A 21,140-nucleotide genomic window follows, 5' to 3' on the forward strand; every position below is an offset into this window, starting at 1 on the left:
AAAACGGCATCGTTTGAAAAAAAAGCATGCAAATACTTCACGAAGTTTCTCTGGTAGCAGTGTCCAATCCAGGTCATTTTCGTAACGCTTCTCCAAATCCACGTAAAGTCGTTGCAAGCGACTGGACATGACTAGAAAGCGTCAATGTATACACCCCGGGACCAATTAGAAAGTGAGACTAATTGCTGTGTTTTAAATGCAGCCTTTGTGAGCCTTGACCGAAAATGATTGGAAATACGACAAATAACAATATCATCATTAAGTTTGATTGATCAATGTATTAAGACAAACATTGCGTAAAGTAGCGGAACGCAATGTAACATTTTGTGTGCATTGCGTGAACTACGTGAATACCGCGAGACGGTCAGCCGGACACCTTTCCAGAACGAGTATAGCCTGCGTAGCAGTCGTTTCCGTTTCGTTTGAGCCAAGCGGGGCAAGCACGAAAGACGCGCAAGGGCATTGGACGTAAAGGGGCAAAAAAGTAGGAGCGGCGTAGGTCGCCCAATGTCCTCGCACGTCTTTCGTGCTGGCCCCGCGCTTAGCTTAAAGGAAACAGAAACGACTGCTACGAAGGCTAGAACGAGGATTAATGTGTAGCGCGCTTATTTCGGCTCGTGGATTAAAGAACGAGATATATTTATGTATAGTGCGCTTGTTTCGGCTAGTGGATTAAAGAACGACGGATACATTCATGTGTAGTACGCTTGTTTCAGGTCATGGATTAAAGAACGAGGTATACATGTATCCATGTGTAGCGCGCTTGTTTCGGCTCACAAGCCCGTAGCAGGGGGAGGCTAGGGGCAGGGGGGGCTTGAGTCCCCCAGAATTTTTGGAAGTTAAAAAACAATGTGCTAAAAAATATATAGTTAAAACAAAAAAATGTGCACTGCCGTCAATCAGTCTTGAACTCTGATGCTGAAAGTGCCTTTTCACAACCTTCAATAATTTATCTACTACAGTACCTGTTAGTTTCCTTCGCTAACAGTTTGTTTTTGTATACAACAACAACAAAGGCACTCCTACGGTACCTTGTGAATCGGAAATAAGAACCAAAATGGATCGAAATCAACCAATTTCAAGAAATAAACTGACATCCGCTCATTGATAGCAATATATATAAATGCCCTTAGTTTATTACAATTTAGTGTTCACGAGTTGTCAAAAGCCACACAAGTATGTCCTCTCAAGAGCCAGAGAAAAAAAATTATCCTGCAGTCGGATTCTTACTGCCCGATTCCAAATTTAAAATGTGAAAGAAAATCTGTCGTCGTTTCGGTTTATGTCCTCCTTCAAACGTGAAATTAGGAAATTTCACGTGGTAGTATGTATGTATGTATGTATGTATGTATGTATGTATGTATGTATGTATGTATGTATGTATGTATGTATGTATGTATGTATGTATGTATGTATGTATGTATGTATGTATGTATGTATGTATGTATGTATGTATGTATGTATGTATGTATGTATGTATGTATCGAAATCAACCAATCGAACCAATCGCTGTTGAAATAAACTACTTGTTTTCTAAGGCATCCGCTCATTTAAAGCAATACAAATGTCCTTAGGGCTCCTTAGTGTATAACAGTTTAGTGTTCGCGCGTCGTCGAAAGACACACAAATATGTCCTCTCAAGAGCCAGAGAAAAAAATTTTCCCACAGTCGGATTCTTACTGCCTGGTTAAAGCCAAATTTTAAAAGAAAAAAGAAAAATTTGTCGTCGTTTGTTTACGTCCTCCTTCAAACGTGAAATTAGGAAACCTCACATGGTAGTCCACGTAAAAAAAAACGGCAAAAAAGATGTACCACAAAGTGTGATGCAGGTGCAAAGTTATTGTTTTACTTACTAAATCTACTTTTTTTTCTGTTTTTTTTTTTATGTTCTCGTTGCATCTAAACTCCCAAATCAGTCTGGCTTTTTGGGGGTGACGGGGGGGTAGTTTTGTTAAACTAGTTTGCTGAGCCCCCTCAATTGTTTTAGCCTTGCTACGGGCCTGTGTTGGACTTCATACCGTCCCATAAGAGGCAAGCTTTAATACAATTTATTTCAGTCAAAAAACCTTTCACCACTCAAGGAAAAGGAGGATTTTACAGATTTTTTGGCGATATACATGAATCAGATTATGTTACTCACTCACGGGACAAATAGTGTTAATCATATGTTGAGGGATTTTGTGGAAAAGTTAATCATTCAGTTTGTACATCACAGAAATTTTTTCAGTTGGATTTCGCTTTGATGCCGTGGTGTTCATTGCCAGACAAGCAGACAACCTATTAACGTAAATATCTTCTGCCGATCACGGAATAACTTTTATTACGATTGCAAGCATCTTTCAGTCTCAAAAGGCAAAGGGCAGCCGCGAAAAACACAGAACCTGAACGGTTTTTGAAAACAAGTTTGACGATGACAATCATCTCTGGTCTTCATTATTACGTTCGGTCCTCTGGTCCTATTTATACTGACACAAAATGCAGCATATCTGTTGGTCGTTCCTTTGAATTATTGTTAGGAAGCAGTGCCATTCCTGGCCGAGATTGCATAACAGTTTTGATTGCATTGTTTGGGCATCTGAATTAATTTCATTTAGAGAGCAGATCAATTCGCTTTGATGCCGTGTTCATTGCCAGACAAGCAGACAACTTATTAACGTAAATATCTTCTGCCGACCACGTAATAACTTTGATTACGATTGCAAGCATCTTTCAGTCTCAAAAGGCAAAAGGCAGCCGCGAAAAACACAGAACAAAGGGTTTTTGTAAACAAGTTTGACGATGACAATCATTTCTGATCTTCGCATTATTACGTTCGGTCCTAAATACTGACACAAAATGCAGCATATCTGTCGGTCGTTCCTTTGAATTATTGTTAGGAAACAGCGCATTGTTTGGGTATCTGGATTAATTTCATTTAGAGAGCAGATCTATTTCGAACAAGTGTTAAGTCGCTAAAGGCAATCAGGAGAAATGAATGGTCGTTATCGTTGTTGTATTTCACTAACAAAGTCGGTTATTTGCTTCGATTTCTCTCGGGAACACCATCATCGTGCAGGATTGGTAGTCCTCTTAATTATATTGTTTGTGTTGAACTTGGCCTCTAGATTAAATCAGATCGTTCCGAGCCGTGTTATAGCACTACGCTAGTAACAGTGACTCAAGCTTTAAAGAAACGTGCAAATAAAGAAACGCCCTTCTTCCCGGCTCACGCTCATTTGATAGTTACATCATCTCTGACAAGTCTTCGTTAACAAATTTGATCTGAAAACACAACAAACAGATAAGGAATAATTTTTTACAGTTCTTCATTAGCCGTGACATCGGACACATAATCAACAATAGGCTAAACTTTCCAATTTATTCGAAAACTTTTCACAGCGTCGGTAACGAAAGGAATTGAGAACGAGTGGAATTGAAATCGAGTGAACGTAGGTGGGTTTCCCGGAAACGATGAGTGATCCATTTAATTTAAATTTAAAAATATTTCCTAGCATAGCTACTGTTGGCTTTTCTAATTATTTTCCCTTTAGTAACGAGCATGATAAGGTTTTCGAGATCATTTGTACAGCTTGGCAAGTTGCGTAGTAACTGCTAGGATCTTTCTTCTATTTGATCATTTGAGCATTTATTTATTCATCCTTCACTGGTATATTACGAACTCACAATATGGCCAGCTCCCTGTTGCCTTGATAGCTCAGTTGGTAGAGCACTGCACCGGCATCGCAGAAATTTAGAATAGGTGCATTTTTCTTGTTTCTTCGATCCGTTAGATCTCCCTCGCTGCTTTCAGCACGCATTGCGAACCGCGCTATAACGTGGACGGGTGGGTGGAACTTTGGGTGGAACAAAGTTGTTGAACCTGTCCCTCCCCTCCCCTCATATGCCTAACTCTTTTGTTCGTGTCAATGAGGCGGTTCCAAAATGGCGACTGGATACTTTGAGGCTCTCAGCAAAATATGGTATCATAGTCAGGTGGAATGGAAAGTACGGGGCCCAACAAAGACGTTTCTGACAGATTTTATCAAAGAGATTTACAGTTATGGCTTTATATCAGTAAATGACATCGTCCTTTGCCTGTTTCTCGGTGTGTGTTTCACCATCTTGCGATATGTCTTGACCATAGCAGTCTTCAAGGTAGGAATGCATATTTTGTTTTGTGAATTTTTCTGAGCGGGCTTATGCGTGGAGCTGGGCATCGTACTATACCATTTTATCGTCCATGTTCACTTAGATTCGGTGCGGTAATTTAATGACAAGTGCACGTTTGTTGCACAAAGTAAACTATGTTTTGTTAGAAGTTCCCTCGCACGATCAATTGAGAGCAAGGGTCGTGATGAAATAATGCGCACCGTTAAGACTCCCTAAATATCGAAAATTGCTTCAAATCAAGAGCTTTTAAGTTTTATCTTCTGTACCACTGTTATTCCTTCGGAATATTTTTCAGTAAGGAAGTAACTTTTTGTTTGGACCGCTAAAACCGAACGTATTCTTTGCCGAAACCTCTCGACCACTATGAGTGCTCGTCGTGTTTATAACGTGGTCAAGATTGATCCCAGATCATCTCAGTTAAGAAATTACTAAATAAATTTATAACTTGCACATTTATTCTGCCTCCTTCGTATCTGAAGTGTGTTATAATATTGTCGTTAACAAAATTTTATGCGGCACACTTGTTGTGTGTTTCCAAGCTTAATTGTGTCTTCTAATTCGTTGCGCGGAATTTTACAGTCTTTTATGATTTTAAAAGAATTCAATAACCTTATTTAAAATGTGAGCTTCATTTTTGTAAAACCGGATTTACAAAGAATTATGGAAGATTCCTTCGCATTCTTTGTATGAGCAGATGTTGGTTTGGTCTAGTTTTTGCTATTGGAAAAGTCATTATTTTGAAAGGCGTCATAATTTACATGAAATTGTGTGGTTGCGAAATGAAACTCGCACCTGTACTTGGTCCGTTCATTTGAATTTAATTGAGAAAGTTCTCCTTAAAAGTGACGGAAAAATTTGTAGGGCCGTAGAAGTTAGCAATAAGTATCCAAGTGGATAGTCCGGGTTTTTTAATTTTTTTTTTGGAAAATATTTAAGCTTAATTCAATATACAATATGTAAACCCAAATTGGTATGCACTTATCTTATCATAATACTGGCCCACGGGCGTGATGTTTGTAGCACATAGAAACTGGATATTATTTTAAAATTAGTTCTTCAAAACAAAACACCTTTGGATCCGGTACAAAAGAAGGGACTTGTCAAAATCAAAAGGTCGGCAATTTATGTCGTCCATCAAAAAAATAATTAAACCTTTCCTGAGTGCTTTTCATTGTGTTTAGTTCCAAGAGAACATCTTGAACTTTACACATTTCATTATTTTAAAAAGACGGGTAATTTTATTTAGTGATATTAATTTGCTTGACTGATACATTGAAATTTTCAACAAGAAAATCAGATTAATGGTAACGAGGTTCCAATATTCAGCTTGTTTTGTTCAAAATAACTTTTTCATGTTGATAATGTGTTCCTATTATCTCGTGTCTTCTAAGAGTTCTATTAATAATTTTATCATGCTGTAGCATGCACTTTTGATTTAGTTCAATCTTTCTCTTTATGATTTTGACATGTTTATAACTTTGTAAATTTTGAGCAAACAGAGGGAAAGCAAGGGATTTCTTTCTGCAACAGAGCTCATATGCTAATAATTGGAACAGAGATGTAAACATTTTTGTTATTCATGTAGTGAATATTGGAAAAATCCTTTGTTCAGATCAGGTGATTAAGTGATGATTCATGAACACTGTACTTTATGCCATAATGAAAGTTAATAACTCCTTGTATTTCAACATGCAACTACTTGTAAGTTATGTTATTGTATAATGTGTGTTCGATGGTTCTGTGGTTTCAGCCCCAAAACAATAATGGGTGTTTTCAAAATAGAGTCACAAACATGTATACTGCTGTATGGTGAAGCTTGAGTAAACATTATATTATGATTATGCAAGCCAAAGAAATAACCACAATAATTGTGGTTGAGAACAGGTGTTCAGTATATGCAGTTCCCATAAACAATTCTAAGCATCATTTGGAAACTTTTATAAGTGAAAATATCTGAAATATATGTTGTTATAGTAGTAGTTGGCAAATGAATGTTGATGAATTTTGATCTGGCTATACAAATGTTTCACTCCCTCTAACTCAATGTTTCTATCTTGAAAAGAAATGCGTTTCCCTTAGTTCCCATTTACAGACAAATTTACTTCTTGGTATCTGAAAGTGAAACTCTTCCTTTGTCAAACAAAGTGTGTTTTCCAACCTCGTTCCCAGGGCCTCTCCTCTTCATGTCCCAGGGAGCGAGAGAGGAGAGACCCTGGTTGGGTCTGGTCAGGTGTCTCCCAGAATCTGGGAGATTACAAATAAATGACTTGAGAGAGGGGCGGTTGAGTGTCAGTTTGCCTATACTAAGTGTACCGGAGATGGGAAAACATGCCCCAGTCAAGTCAACTTGCGATTCGCGTGTGTTTCAAAGGTCATGTCAAGTGGTCATTCAGAAACCCCTATAAAGATAAATAAAGCGAGTGAATCTGTGAATGTGAGCTGCTATCGACTTTGTAAATCAGTTGAAGATACTAGTCATTGGCGAAATCTTTACAGCAAAGGGAATCGACTATTGTCACTATTACTAGTGGCAGCCAAGGAGCTTTACGGCGACGCACTTCCACGAAGTGAATTTTTTGCCACATTTACTTTAAGAGTCGTTAAGTCCACGATCTCTGAAAGTCAGGCATCGTTAAAGTCAAGCGGTGCATCGAGAAGTCGTCTTCCGCGCTGCATTTGACAGCCAGGAAAGAATCAAACGTGACCGGAAATGTATCTCGAAGCCATTGTAGCCAAAGACTAAATTTCACTTTAACGCCATCAACTGGAACAAAGGTTATTTAGTTATTGTTTTGTAATGATTACGGTATTTCAAACTGGGTTCTCTTTGTTCACTGAAAGATCCGTGAAAAATTTACCGTATACACGTTGTAATACCGTCCATCCTCCTTTCGAAAGTGTTCTGCTTATGTGCTATTTCCTGTGTATTGTTTGTTGCTGAAACCCTGCTAACAGAGCGTTTCTTTCTGGCAAATCTTTTAGCATGAGCGTGGTCGTTCGCATCGTTGGTTTGTTTACGTCTCGAGAGAAAAGCGGACGTAAACAAACCAACGACGCTAAATACCAGAGACGCGAACGACTGCGCTTATGCTAAAAGATTTTCCAGAATGAAACTCTCTGTTAGCAGCGTAGCTGCTGCAGAATGACCTTTCAGAACAGCTAGACATCAACCCAATTCCTTTCAAGTTTCCTTCCTTAGTTCTTCAGATTTGATCTTTCACTAGCGCATTCAAAGCTAGAATAAACCACAACTCCATGAATGGAAGGAGAAGGCGCTGTTCATCCACTGTTAATTTTGTCGTTTATACACAGTGATTTTCCAAAGTACAGCGCCTCAAGACAACGGACTTTGTTAAGCTTTAAGCCGATTAATGTTACAATGACACGCAAAATGAAGACTACTGAAAAACATAGCCAGTTGAATGAGTTTCGCGTGGGCTTTGCACAGCAAAGCGGAAGTCTGGTTTTGGAGTCGAAAATAAATCTTGACAAAAATTAGCAAGCGAAGAACCCCTCCCTGGGTCTAATTTTTCTCTAAGAGACACGTGACCAGACCCAAGTGGGTCTCTCCTCTCTCGCTCCCTGGGACGTGAAGAGGAGAGGCCCTGGGAATGAGGTTGTGTGTTTTCATGGGCCTGAATTTTTTTTTCAGGCTTTCTTTTCGCAACTGCTTAAGTTGCGTACTGACTGCGAGGATCTTTCTTCTGTTTGGTCCTTCATCCGCAGTTCAAAATATATGTTTCAATATTTACACTCATTCATTCATTCATCCTTAATGGGTATATTAGGAACTCACAATCTGACCAGCTCCCAGTTGGCTTGATAGTTCAGTTGGTAGAGCACTACACCAGGATCGCAGAGGTCATGGGTTCGAATCCCGTTCAAGCCTGAATTTTTTTTAAGGCTTCACTCCCAGTTCACTCCCAAAGTCAAGCAATGATGCATGCATATAATAATAATGAAAAAAGATATTGTGTAAAAGGACTGCGGATGAAATTCCAGGGGTTTCTTTAGTGGCCAGCCACCAGGCAAATTGACTGTCTGTGAACACAATTTTGCCCAGCTGCTTTTAACATCTTAAGCAGTGTTTTCAAGAAAGGCCATAAAATTATCCAAATTAGCTGTCCCACCCAGGTGCAATGACCTCTTGGCCAACTGTTCAAAATCTTAATGAAACTCCTGAAATTCTAAATCGTGCATATTCAAAATGAGAGTTGCTTGCTGTGAATCTGTTTATTTTACCAGTGTTTTGAAAGCTAAATTGTTAAAAATGTTCATGTGTGTATTAGTTTTATGCACCCAAAATTTATATGTACAGTGGTTTTTTAAAGCTGTAGTTATTGCATGTTTACTAGGATGTCTTTTTATGTGATATCTTGTTGAAACTGATTAGAAATAATTTGATTTCAGTTAAAAATCCATTATTAAAAGTTTATGCTTCTTTCCGTGCCTAGATGCAGAAAATGCATTACAGACCTCCTGTACAAATATCTATTTAAATTGCCTTTTCTGCCAAATTTCAAAATTAGAGTAGCTTTAAAGTTATCAACTCAGTAGATAAAATCAAATAATTTTATTCATTTCCTCTGCCCCGATGACACAGCATCGCAGTTCCTGTAGAAACCATTCTGCAGTGTATGATTCCATACATTCATAGACATAACTTATAAGATGTACTGTACATGTAGGTACTAACATGTAAAATTTTCAAAGCTATATATTTTTGTTGTTTTTTTTTTTTCCAATGCCTTATTAAATCATGCTATCTATAATAGTGACATTTGAATGGAACTGAAGAAAGAAAGTGGGAAACAAATAGAAATGTGAATTTGTGACAAGCCTGAAAACAGACCCAATGCAGGCATAAGGATCTATATGTAAAATTTTCTCCCTTTCTTGTGCTTCTCCGATGTGCTTTAATGTTCACCTGTTTTCAATATTATTGGTGTAAAATGTATGCTTTTTCTCATGCTTTTCATTTCAAATGGCCAGTTGAAACGGAATGGAAAGTGATTGCAATTCCATAAGGCATGTGCACTGTAGTATTGTAACTGTAATGCAAACGAGGAACGGCTTTAATACAAAATGTTGCAGTCATTCAACACATTCATAAATTCACATTTATTTGTGTTTCAATTTGCAGCCTTTTTTTGGGTGGTGTAAACTCCTTGAGAAAGATCAGAAAAAATGTCCAGAAAGTGCCTTCAAGTTTATATTCTACTCCTCAGCATACGGCTATACTTCCTATCTTCTATTTAGTGGCAAATATAACTTTTTCCAGGACCCAAGTTATTGTTGGAGAGGTATGTATGTTTATAATGTTGAGCAAATAAAAAAGTCAATGTCCATGGTTTAAATATGCTTTATAAGGCACAGTAGAAAGTGTGAAGTGTGAAGTGCAGTGTCGTGATCAGTTCCAACTAGTTCATCTACTTGAATCATTTCCTTAAAAGGAAAGTAGTAGGCTGCTTTAAGGATGTTCTCGCTAATTGTTTAATATGTGCACCCTTGCTGCGCACATGATTCATGTCACAATGTCAAGTACAATGTATGTCATGCATGAGCACGCATGCTTTGCCTGCAGTTTACTGTCTCAAATGGTCGGTGACCCCTCGTTTTTGTTACATCTAGATAATTTCTTTTCCAATTCTCCACAGATTGTGAAAAAATTTTACAAAAAAATCAACTTGAGAAGTTAAACATTTCCTTATTGTTCTTACCTACTTGACATCTGAATCCCAATAACTTGTTAGTTGTGGCCCTCAGAGTTTGTAACTACTGTTGTTTAAAACTATGTCACTCTAATCTAACAGACATTACCAGTTGAATGCATTTTTGTTCAGTAGACCCATTCATAAAACATTTGGCATGGAAAGTTGAATTCTAGAGATTCATTTACAATTTTGCAAGACTAACAGACACTGGGGCCATATAGTCTGAGTAAAGAAGACCAATTTTTCAAGATGAGTAACTTGCTGGAAAAGTTTTACGCAAAAGTCAAGGTTAGACAATTTTCACAAAAATGTCCTTAAGAGAAATTTGCCTGTCACCACCCCATGTTCAGTGTTTTTATGAGTCAGCTAACTTCATGTAAGACTTTCATAGTAAAATAGTGTTGATAAAGGTATCTGTTTCCACAATATTCAAGGTGCAAATGCCCCCATAAAATTAATTATTTTTTTCATGTCTGGTCATAATCCTTGGTGAATTCTGATGAGAGTTTAAGTATAACTTACTGTAGTTAAGATTGTCAGGAAATTTGTGGATTCAGGAAATATCCATACCCAACCGAATGGAAGATCACTGGAAACATTAATATTTTTCTGAAGGTAAACAGGGCTCTAAAAGGTCTAAGTTTTTAAAGGGAAGCATTAAGCTAAACTGGAATTTCTGGGGGGTTAATGACTGAAACCAAAAAGAAAGAAACCTGTGAAGCGAACTCGTATGGATATTTTCCTGAACAGCACAATTTTTCCTGTATCTTTATTTAACAGATTTTGTTAATTTTTGTGTGATTACTACCTTCAATGACAAGTTAGGACATGTGACTTTGCAGCTGTTTAAATACTGTATGCCAGGTGCAAGGTGCAAATATCTGCTTTAATAGAAAAAGTCCTTTAAATATTGATCATTTCATTGGTGATATACACCGTAATCTGAAATTTCTTTGGTAATGTTTATGCAAACCTCAGTAACTTTCATGCTGGACTTATTTATTGGCATCTACTGCCTACACCATTGCCTACACCTGTCATCAGTTTATTACTACATGTACAAGGCAAATGCCTGAAGTATTGCAGCTCTAAATACAGTGCTATTAAGGACGGTGCTTACTTTTGCTACTGGTATACGTTCTTGCATCTCGAGATATTAACTAAAGGTTTCGTATGGGTGGCGGGTGTTTACTAATACAGGGATATTTTTGCGTGGTTTAAAACTATGCAGAGAAAGCAGAAATTAGCAAGTGCTCTTGGTACCCAAAAAGAAAATGTGGGGTAACCATGCATTTTTCTGAGATAATAAAGCTTCAATTTGGAAAAAAATGCCATACATTGCTCTGTATTTTACAGTTTTTTTTTTTAGTAAAATTGTTGCTTCATCATCCCTAAAAATGCATGGTTCCCGCCAATTTTCTTTTGGATTTCAATAGCCCTTGCTAGCTAAGATCTGCTTTCCCAGCATAGCTATAAACCACACAAAAATGCTTCCTTATTAGTAGGCACTGTCCTTAACTTGAACCTTAGCTTAAACCCTGTTGTAGAAACACTTTAAAATCAAACAAGAAATGTGTTCTTCATCCCCAGGCTGGTATAAAGGAATGCCCATTCCTCAAGACATATACGCAATCTATATGGTAGAAGCAGGATTTTATTTCCATTCTATATACGCTACGGTGTTTATGGATCAGTGGAGGAGGGATTCCATTCTTATGATTCTGCATCACATTCTTACTAATGCACTCATTCTATTCTCATTCGCAATCAGGTAAGATGTCAAAAACATAATTTATTATAAAATTATTGAAGGGCTTGGTTGAGAACATTGTAAGCGGGCGTTGTCTGTTGCTCCAAATATAGTCGTTATTAATATTCTGCATCACATTCTCACTAATGCACTCATTCTATTCTCATTCGCAATCAGGTAAGATGTCAAAAACATAATTTATTATAAAATTATTGAAGGGCTTGGTTGAGAACATTGTAAGCGGGCGTTGTCTGTTGCTCCAAATATAGTCGTAATATTAGTTGTATTTTATTAATTAATAGTTTTTGTGTTTTTGCCTGTTTCAGGTACCACAGGATTGGTCTTATTGTGCTGTTTCTCCATGATGGCTGTGACATTCTGCTGGAGTTTTGTAAACTCTGTGTGTCTTTCAAGTCGCGTGATGGAAAGTATCACCTTATTCCAGACGTTCTCAGTGGTGTTTGTTTTACTCTTTTTACAGCAACATGGTAAGCTTGGGCAATAAAACATTTTATCATTCTGACTAATACAATGGCAACACCAAGCCTACACCTCAGATCAACCTAACCATCTGTGAAGTAATGTCGAAATCCTTGTTTTAGACCCCCCAGTGACGTAATGGAGTTTGATTACTCAGCTGTAGTTGGCTATTTCAAAGATTTTGACTCCGGATTTTGAACCGTATCTCCCGGTCTCCAGATTTATGTCTGTAATCTCCCGGATAATCGCCGAAGTTTGCTATTTATCGTAGACTCGACTTTCCAATGTTCAATAAAATCTGAAATGTTGAGTGTTGTTTGAGGTACTGTTTCATAGACTTAAAAGAGTCCTGCCCCCCACCCCCCCTTATGAAGCCGTTAATTTAGCCTTGATGCCATGCCCCTGTAAGGCGCTTTGTCGTTGCTGGCTGGGAAGTCATATTCTCCATATTTGAAGATGTGGGAGGTTGACAGACTTGATTCTTTAGTACAGTAATTCCTACTGTAGGATCAGTTGCACAGAAAAATACTCATGGTAGAAATTAGTGGAGAAACATTTAAATGATGGAGCTGTTAAAAGCTAGCACTTGAAATAATTGACATCCTTTAGAATGGTGGAAGGCTTGCATGTCTTTCTTCAAGGGGGAAACTTTTATTAATTTAGCCACTGGCTTTGGGGAATCCCAAGCAAGAGTGACCACTAATGTATTTGTAGACAACAAGTGGAATCAAGATAAAAATTAATTGAATTCTGCAAGAAAACTATGGACATTTGTTGCAGGTGACTTTTGTATATGGGTCATTTTGCCACGTTTAAGTTTTCAGAGACATGTTGATACCTGGAGTGAATGAGAGGCTATTATTTTGGCACCACTCAATACTAAACACTTCATAACTGGTCTCAAGAGAAACAGTTTCTTTAATTTGTTTCCCTCTAGTCTCAATGTTTCCTTGACTTTGTGTCAGGAAACAATGTCATCGAGATTTCTGAGAGGCCAGTCATTAAATGAAATTGTTATACAGTACAACAACTACATTAAGATTAATAGATCACACTTGGAAAACAAATGGTCAACATTTGTAGGTACATGTGATGGTTCAGTTACCCTCTGACAGCATCGTTTTTGCAATGGTACATGTTCGTGGGCTTTTGGCAGTAAACAGTTCTATTGTAAGATGTCATGTGACTATGAATTAGCCAATAAATTAATGCACTTTGGCAGGAAAAACTTCAGCTGTGTAATAATTACTGTATTGTTGACACATACTTTGCCACTAGGACCCAGTTGTTCAAAGCCGGATTAAGTCAATATTGGGTTTAATGGGAATTTGATCTGAGTTTAATTACATGACTTGTACTAAATGCCACTATGTCTTTTAAGGTTGCATTTGATTGACCGTATTCTGGAATAAGAGTAAGCGGAATAGCTGTTAGATTTCTCCTTTTAAGTAATTTGGGAAGGCATTTCTGCAAACTTTTGCTGACACATGATAATTTAAGAGCCGTTTCGTACTCCAGTAACTCCTAAAACCTCTTATGAGGGATTTCTTTTCATCGTTGTATGTACAGTGTATGTTCACTTTGGGCTGTCACCTTGTAGTGGTGGTGAGGCTTGGGTGTCTCAATGACCCTAAGAGATGTGCCGGCTGGTACTCTGGTCCCTGGCAGGTCTAACCATGCCGGATTGGTCGAGGGGTAGAGGCCAGACAAAGAACAGCCGCTGGTCCTCCAGGTTCGGGGTTGGGCGATGGGCCAATCACCCGTCCCCTTAAAACAAAGCAGATTACAGAAACCTTAAACACTCGAAGGCAATCTTCTCTTGGGGCCAATGTGGTACCTTGCTTAAGTGAGGTACAAATCGCAGCGGCTGACAGAGCTGGTTGGCGGAGTTGTGTTGAGGCCTTATGTGCCAGATGGCACGAAGTAGATAGGTAACAGGTAGGTAACTCTTATTCCAGAATAGGGTCAATCAAACCCTAATTCTCCGTAATTATGTTTCAGGTTTTATTGCCGCCTGTACCTCTACCCATTGAAAGTGCTCTTGACTTGTGGCTGTGATGGCCGTGAGTTTGTCCCTACAGCTCCGTTTTACTTCTTCTTCAATACTATGCTATGGATTCTATTTTGCATGAACTTATGGTGGTTCCAATACATTGTGTGGCTCCTAATTCGTATTATCACTGGAATGAGTACTGGTGTAGAAGACACCCGGGAGATTCCAAAGGATAAATTGGCTAATGGCAAGGTGTTTGAAAATGGGGACATGTCAACTGCAAACCATGGTAAGTATTAAAGAGCTTGTGTAAGCTGTATTTAATTTACCCTTTGCAGACTGTGGACACCTGCTTTGCAGGTACAGTAAATCCTTGAACTGTTATAAATAAAATAACTAATTAAATCACTTTATTTAAGTGTCAATGTACATGTATTTAGCACAGAGCACTAATTGGGGACACTTTCCAGATCGAATTGGACTTTAGAAGTGTTGGTTTTTGAGGAAAGGGGAAAACAGGAATACCTGGAGAAAAAAAAGCTCTTGGAGCAAGGGCGAGAACCAACAACAAACTCAACCCACACATTGGCCTGGGCCACATTGGTGGGAGGGGAGTGTTCTCACTACTGGGAATAAGTGCCCCTACTCCCTTTCTGTTTTTGTTTTTTCTGGCCACAAAATAAGGTTTTGACTATATATAAGGATGGACATGAACCTAGTTGAGCATTCGAGCTACATGTAGTAATCTGAAGGTCAGTTTATCTAAAAGAAAGGGCAGCCTTTAGAGGAAACCACATTTTTGAATAAAAAATCTTAAATCACTGCACGTGATAATTTGCAAAATTGGCGCTGTGTACCTTTTCTTTTCACTTGGTCTGGCTGAGAAATCAATTTCAAAAAAAATTTAGTCTTTGCAAGGTTGGCTTGGAATCTTTTCAGAATTCAAAATAATAATTTCAGTGGCTTTCTTTGATAGACGTTCACCAAAACCCAATTTTATCCAACTCTTTTGAACGCAGTAGGTCATGTTTTATTGGTAACTGCTATAAGTCCTTTGAAGTTAAGGTGGCCGAACACAGTTTTCCAGTATACAGGTGTTAGTAAACATTATTTGAAAACTACGTTCTTTTGAGTACCCGAAATTAGCATGGTGCAAGATTAACTAAGAAGGAATAAATTTAGATACTTCTTGTTGAGCAAGGTGTCGTTGCCATGGCAATGCAGCAAGCTATTTACCGTCCACAAATAATGGTTTTCCTTAATTTTTAGAAAATGCACTTGTTAGATTTTTCTATTTTTTGTATCCAGAAAAACTCACAAAATACTGACATAGTGACGCTGCTTTCATGTAATTTTAACAGAGAGATCTCCTGTAAATGTTGGTTTTGCACTTTCAATGTTTTTTAAAGATACCCTCTGTTAGATTTTGTTTTTGGTTTGTAGGCAAGTTACGCTTTTAGAAAACTACTGTTTTGTCAAATTTCACGAAATTCTAACGAGCGGTTCCTTAGTAAACAGTTCATTTCCATTAAAACAACCAGTCACAATTTTTTGCTCAAATGCGCATGCGTGGCTTTTAATTAGGTTTTCTCAGCAAAGATGAAAAGCGTACAAAAAGGCGTAGCTCATTGTAAACTCACTTTCTTTGCTCAGTGATAAATGAAGAAGGAATCACAAACGAGAAACTGAGTTATTTTAAGAGCAAAACTTACCTTTGTGATCCATTTGGTATAAAATTGAGGGACCAATAGTATTTGCTTACCACAACCCTAGCACGCGCTTAATAGCATCACTAACAGAATCTATAAAGGGTGCGCAAACTGTGTTCGGCCTCCTTAAAGTACGTGTATTCCTTGTGACCCAATATGATGGCTCCCAGATCTGCTAGATGGAAACACTGAGATTTTACTCAACCCCATTACTTTTACAGCTTTGTACAGTGGCAAGGAGGGAACCAAAAGAAAGGCTGAAAAAGTTGATAATCCAACAGAAAAAGATAATAAAGAGCAATTCCGTCGCAGACAACCAGGCACCAAGCCAGCAAACCCATAGCATGGAACATACACAATTACGAACTCAGCTCGGTATGTTTGTATTAGAACAACTGATAAAAATATTGCTGGTGTGGAATATCTTGTCAAGAATAGTTGATAGGGTGTTATGCAAGGCTGTTGTAAGTTGAAATTGGACCAAAATTAATAAGCCATATTTTGTTGCAGAGACTGGTTATCATGTAAGCAAGTAAGTTCTTTCGAGGTTCTCTATCCAGGGCTTCTGACAGGGCATGGGAAAAAATTGAAATTGTGCAGGATTTGGGAGACAAATTGGACAGTAGAAAATGTTGATTGTGCGGGATTGTGCAATGTTTTGACCAACAAAAAAAGGTTTTCGTTGAGCCTTGAGAATGATAACTTTGCTTAGATTAGTGATAAACTAAAAAATGCTTCGTGGTCTTAAACACTTTACAATTCTTTATCAAGGTCCTAAAACTTGGAAATATTCTCTTCCAACACATAGTTTTCCTACCTTGAAGAAACAAATGTACGAGTTTTTATTGAAATAATTCTGATTTATTCATGCCGCACATATGCAGCACTATAAATTATTTCGTATTTATTGTGTTTTCTTTAATAATATAAGCCCGATGGTTTCTTGAGGTCTCCTCTCCATATCTTTATTGCTCCTTTTACATTATTGTGTTTTATGGCAAACAAACTTGAGAAACATTTTGATAGTCCAATTTTTATTTTCCTCCAGTTTACCACTGCTGACAAATAAAGTTAATTAGAAATTCATTGCCTTGACTTGTAATAAATATTTGAATGTTTTCTTCTTTTACTAAGGCAAATAAATGATGGTGATGATAATAATTATTGATAGTCCAATTTCTATTTTCCTCCAGTTTACCACTGCTGAGTGACACAAGCACAAATCAGGATGGGCAGAATCACCTTATCAAACTAAGTGCCCACACAGGAGGAGACCCTTGCAAATGTCTGTAGTAAAGTTTGATCACTACATCATACTCTTACATGTAGCAGCATTGTTATTATAAAGTAATTTTATTGTTGGTGTTATTATTATGGTAGTATTGGAACATCTGGAAGCCCAGTACGTAATGTAAAACATCGTTAGATTACATTACTCGGGATGAACTTAACCAACTTTGTAGTAAAATAGTACCCTATAGACTGCACACTAACAAACTTAGTCATTTGAAACAAACCTATATATGAATTTTTTTTAAAGTAGGGCTTTTTTTATTTTAATATCCATGTGTTAAATACTCTAAAGGTGTTTGTTAAATAATGCTAAAACAGCTAGATAAGTTGTACTATCCAATAGTGATTATAAATAATCTAAAATGTATAACAGTAAAAATATTTTTGAGATTCTGGTTCACAGTTAACTGTTAAGCACCAAAATAATAATATTGATTTCAAGAGAATTATTGCCCCTGAGCTTTAAGCAGTGCGCAATGTGTAAGCTGCTTGACAGCACTGATTTTTGCATTGTTTTTTAAAAGGACACCCTTGTGTCTACTGCTGACTATAGTTAGTATAAAACACAAATGCGTTTGTGTAAAACAACCTTGTAGGGAAGCCAGAGTAACCTACATGTATGAGCTGATGGGCAAAATGACTTATCTACGCAATATATGAAATACGCAGTTATTATTATTATTATTATTATTATTATTATTATTATTATTATTAGCATTATTATCATTATTATTATTATTATTAGTAGTAGTAGTATTATTATTATTATTATTATTATTATTATTATTATTATTATTATTATTATTATAAACATATTCCAAGCTATTTACAAGTTAAAAGTTCTAATTTTAAAATATCCAACTCACAAAAAATTTGCGTCTTATTATTATTATTATTATTATTATTATTATTATTATTATTATTATTATTATTATTATAAACATATTCCAAGCTATTTACAAGTTAAAAGTTCTAATTTTAAAATATCCAACTCACAAAAAATTTGCGTCTTATTATCATCATCATCATCATCATCGTCATCATTATTATTGTTATTATTATTATTATTATTAATGCAGTGTAAAACTCTTGAAGGCCATTACATGTTTATTATAATCCACCACTATCAACCTCCACTTCGGGGAAAATCCACCTTCTTGATTTTGTATATGACGCATTTTCAAAACACAGCTTCAAGCTAATTCAGAAATGACTTATTCATTATATAAGGGGCATGGCATTCTATTATTCACAGGTGAAAGATGTAGTATTTTTTATAGATTATGCATTTAACACAGTTTAATATAGTTACCACGTACCATTTTCAAGCTGAAGGTGTGGACATGGTCGTAAGTGGCCTTTATTTAAGTCATACTGTAACTTGCACCCTCATCATTGAACAGCCGAGTAAAATGAGTAGACTTTAATAAATTTTTATATCTAAATAACAAATTTTCAATTTTGAGATGAACACCCTGAAGTGTGTGTATGCCTATGCTTTTTATCAAGAATACTATGCTTTACAAACGTTCCACTTGGCAAAATTGTTATGCTAGTGTCATTACTGAAGAACCGTGCCTACTAATACAGAAGTATTTTTGCACAGTTTATGACTATGTGCGGAAAAAGAAGATTTTAGTGTGGGCTACTGGAATCCAGAAAGAAACTTGGGGATAGCGGGCATTTTTTAGAGATAATTAAGAAACAGTAATTCTAAAAAGCAGTAAAATACAAAGTAATGTATGGTGTTTTTTCCCACTTTGAAGCTTTGTTATCTCTGAAAAATGTGTGGTTACCCCCAATTTTCTTTTTGGATGGCAAGAGCACTTGCTGAGTTCTGCTTTCTCCGCATAGTTTTAAACTGCGCAAAAAATATCCCTGTATTAGTATGCAACATCCAGAGGAAACCCGAGTATCTGGAGATACACAAAACGTATGCACAGTAACAAAAGTTGGGACCGTCCTTAAATCCATATAGCCTTGTAGATTTAAGAAGACTTGGGTCTATATCTTACCTTTTTAACCCACCAACTCTCAAAACTGAAAAAAGTTACAAAAGCGCAGTTTGAGAAGATATCCACAACCGCCTCCAAGGGTCTCCGAGCCAAAGATTTTAGGAAACTAAGGAGCTAAATTAGAATTTCCAGACAGTTGGGATGGGTAGATTTTGTAACTAAACTACGATATACTTCGTTTATTCTTGTGTATGTTTGTTTTACGAGTGCAGTGTAGTTAGGGAGTAGCTATCACTCTTAGCTTTGTTTTGTTGGTGTGTTTTTGTCATGATGATCAGCGAACCAGTAGTATTGAAGTGTCAATTGTAATTTTAGCCATAACACGGTACTACCCTATATTTCAGCTTACTGTATCTTGATTTAAGTTTAGTATTATCTTCGTATTCATTATGGGAAATCGATAAGCATAATGTATATCACGCAAATGGTGGAAATGGGGTGCTACCAGTTGGTTTTGGGAAAAAAAAAAAACATTCACATAAACATAGATTAAATTGTGAAAAAAAAAAGTATTTTCTAAGAGTTGCTCGTGATATACAATGTTAACCTCTCCATATCACAATACATAATTCTAACCTCCGTTGAGGGAAATATACGAATTAGCATTCGAATTTTAATTATATTGCCGCAATTACCCACCCAAAGTGCCAAGACGTTATTTTTGCATGCTTTAACCAGCGAAAGCAAGGCAAACATTCTTGCATAATTTATGCTGCATAAATATAAACTGAAATAAATCAATTAAATTTTAAATGGGGCCTTGCCCCTTAGGATTTTTGATGCTGCTATACCTTTATTAGCAAGAAATTTTAAAGTTCTGTTTAAGCGAGATCACTTAATTCAATGACTTTTAAGGGGAGTTAATTTTGTTGAACATAGCATTGCATAATATGGCAATGGGGAAATGATGTGTTAGAAATATGTGGTACATTCTCATTAGTTTTACACAACAAAAGTAACTATGGCTTTGGTGAAAAGGCGATCTTTCGCTGGCACACTGCACTCTTTGAAGAAGGAAGTCAGGGTAATGAACCTTACATTCCCAGAGCCCGACTGAGTTACCCTTATTTAACAGTAAGAAGTCCTCTTTGCTAGTAAGGGTTATGGAGTCTAGTGGCATTGCCATTATCCTCTTTATCATGCGAGACGGTCCAATCTTCTACTCAGACTTCTCTAACATCTTGGTAAGCGGTTGAAGTTGACCAAGGAGCCAGAGGAAACTGGATACGAGATTGAGCGAGACCTGAGTGTGTGATCGAAAACCAGAGGGACCCGATTGATGCCATAATACAATAACTCAATACGCTTCGAGACCGTACTAGAACAAACAGAAGCAATGCCTTAGTCCAAAAATACAAATTAGCGGCATCTCTCGGAGAATTGCAGCACTTTATAACTGATCGTTTGAATATAACTATTTGAACATAATAAGCTCATTGTTAGGGGACCATGCTTGAAAGATGCTGAAGGCGATGTGAAAGTAATCTTTTAAAAACCAGCCTTGGTGAAGCTCTAGGTCAAACTCTGTTTAAGTGCAAGGCTTCATATCAATGTTGTTTTTTGTTTTTGTTTTGTTTTTTAAAGGTAGATTTCTTGTGACAATTTTGCATTGGGGCGGTCGTTGCAAAGATCCGAAACTTAGTTCAGTAATCTTGGCTGTTTCCCCCAGATAGCCAATCGCCAAAGAGTACATTTGGGTCGTGAGAGGTCGCCTCTTTAAATAAGGACGAGCAGAAAATAATGTTAAGTAACCAAGGGTGTAATACATACGTAAGGTATTTTTGCCTGTATATAATTATTGGGTGTCCGCTAAAATATAATGTCTTTATTTAATTTCTGGTAATTGGTAGGATAAATAAAATAGCGGAATAATTTTGTGTTGGACTCATCAGTGATCTTTTTTCTTCACTTGAGACTTCAAAATAATGAAAAAGGTCAAAACGTCGTGAAAATTTTAACCAAAGTTACCGGGCCTGAGTCGTTGTTACCTTGCAAAACCGCTCACTTGTTCCCAAGTTACCGGCGTCATCCCAACCC

The 21,140-nt window shown here is 37.0% G+C and overlaps 1 protein-coding gene and 1 non-coding gene across 3 annotated transcripts; both read left to right on the plus strand.

The window, feature by feature from the left end:
* Positions 1 to 3,898: 3,898 nt before the first annotated feature.
* LOC146467954 (ceramide synthase 1-like) lies at positions 3,899 to 20,980 on the plus strand. Of its 2 annotated transcripts, XR_014867698.1 has the most exons (8): positions 3,899 to 4,134; positions 9,293 to 9,452; positions 11,454 to 11,634; positions 11,940 to 12,101; positions 14,095 to 14,375; positions 16,017 to 16,170; positions 16,844 to 16,864; positions 16,987 to 20,980. XR_014867698.1 is itself a non-coding variant. In XM_085125686.1 (7 exons), the coding sequence occupies exons 1-6, from the start codon at positions 3,922 to 3,924 to the stop codon at positions 16,136 to 16,138; spliced, it is 1,119 nt and encodes a 372-aa protein (XP_084981812.1). In that variant the 5' UTR covers positions 3,899 to 3,921; the 3' UTR covers positions 16,139 to 16,170; positions 16,989 to 20,980. The 2 variants fall into 2 exon arrangements, 1 of the variants encoding a protein (XP_084981812.1); XM_085125686.1 differs by lacking the exon at positions 16,844 to 16,864 and having other exon boundaries at positions 16,989 to 20,980.
* Positions 7,966 to 8,038, plus strand: Trnap-agg (transfer RNA proline (anticodon AGG)). Its single transcript has one exon. It is a non-coding gene; the product is annotated as a tRNA-Pro (tRNA).
* Positions 20,981 to 21,140: the final 160 nt, after the last annotated feature.

The sequence above is a fragment of the Pavona decussata genome, unplaced genomic scaffold, assembly GCF_977016875.1.
Source record: "Pavona decussata unplaced genomic scaffold, jaPavDecu1.1 SCAFFOLD_134, whole genome shotgun sequence".
NCBI classification, from domain to species: Eukaryota; Metazoa; Cnidaria; class Anthozoa; order Scleractinia; family Agariciidae; genus Pavona; species Pavona decussata.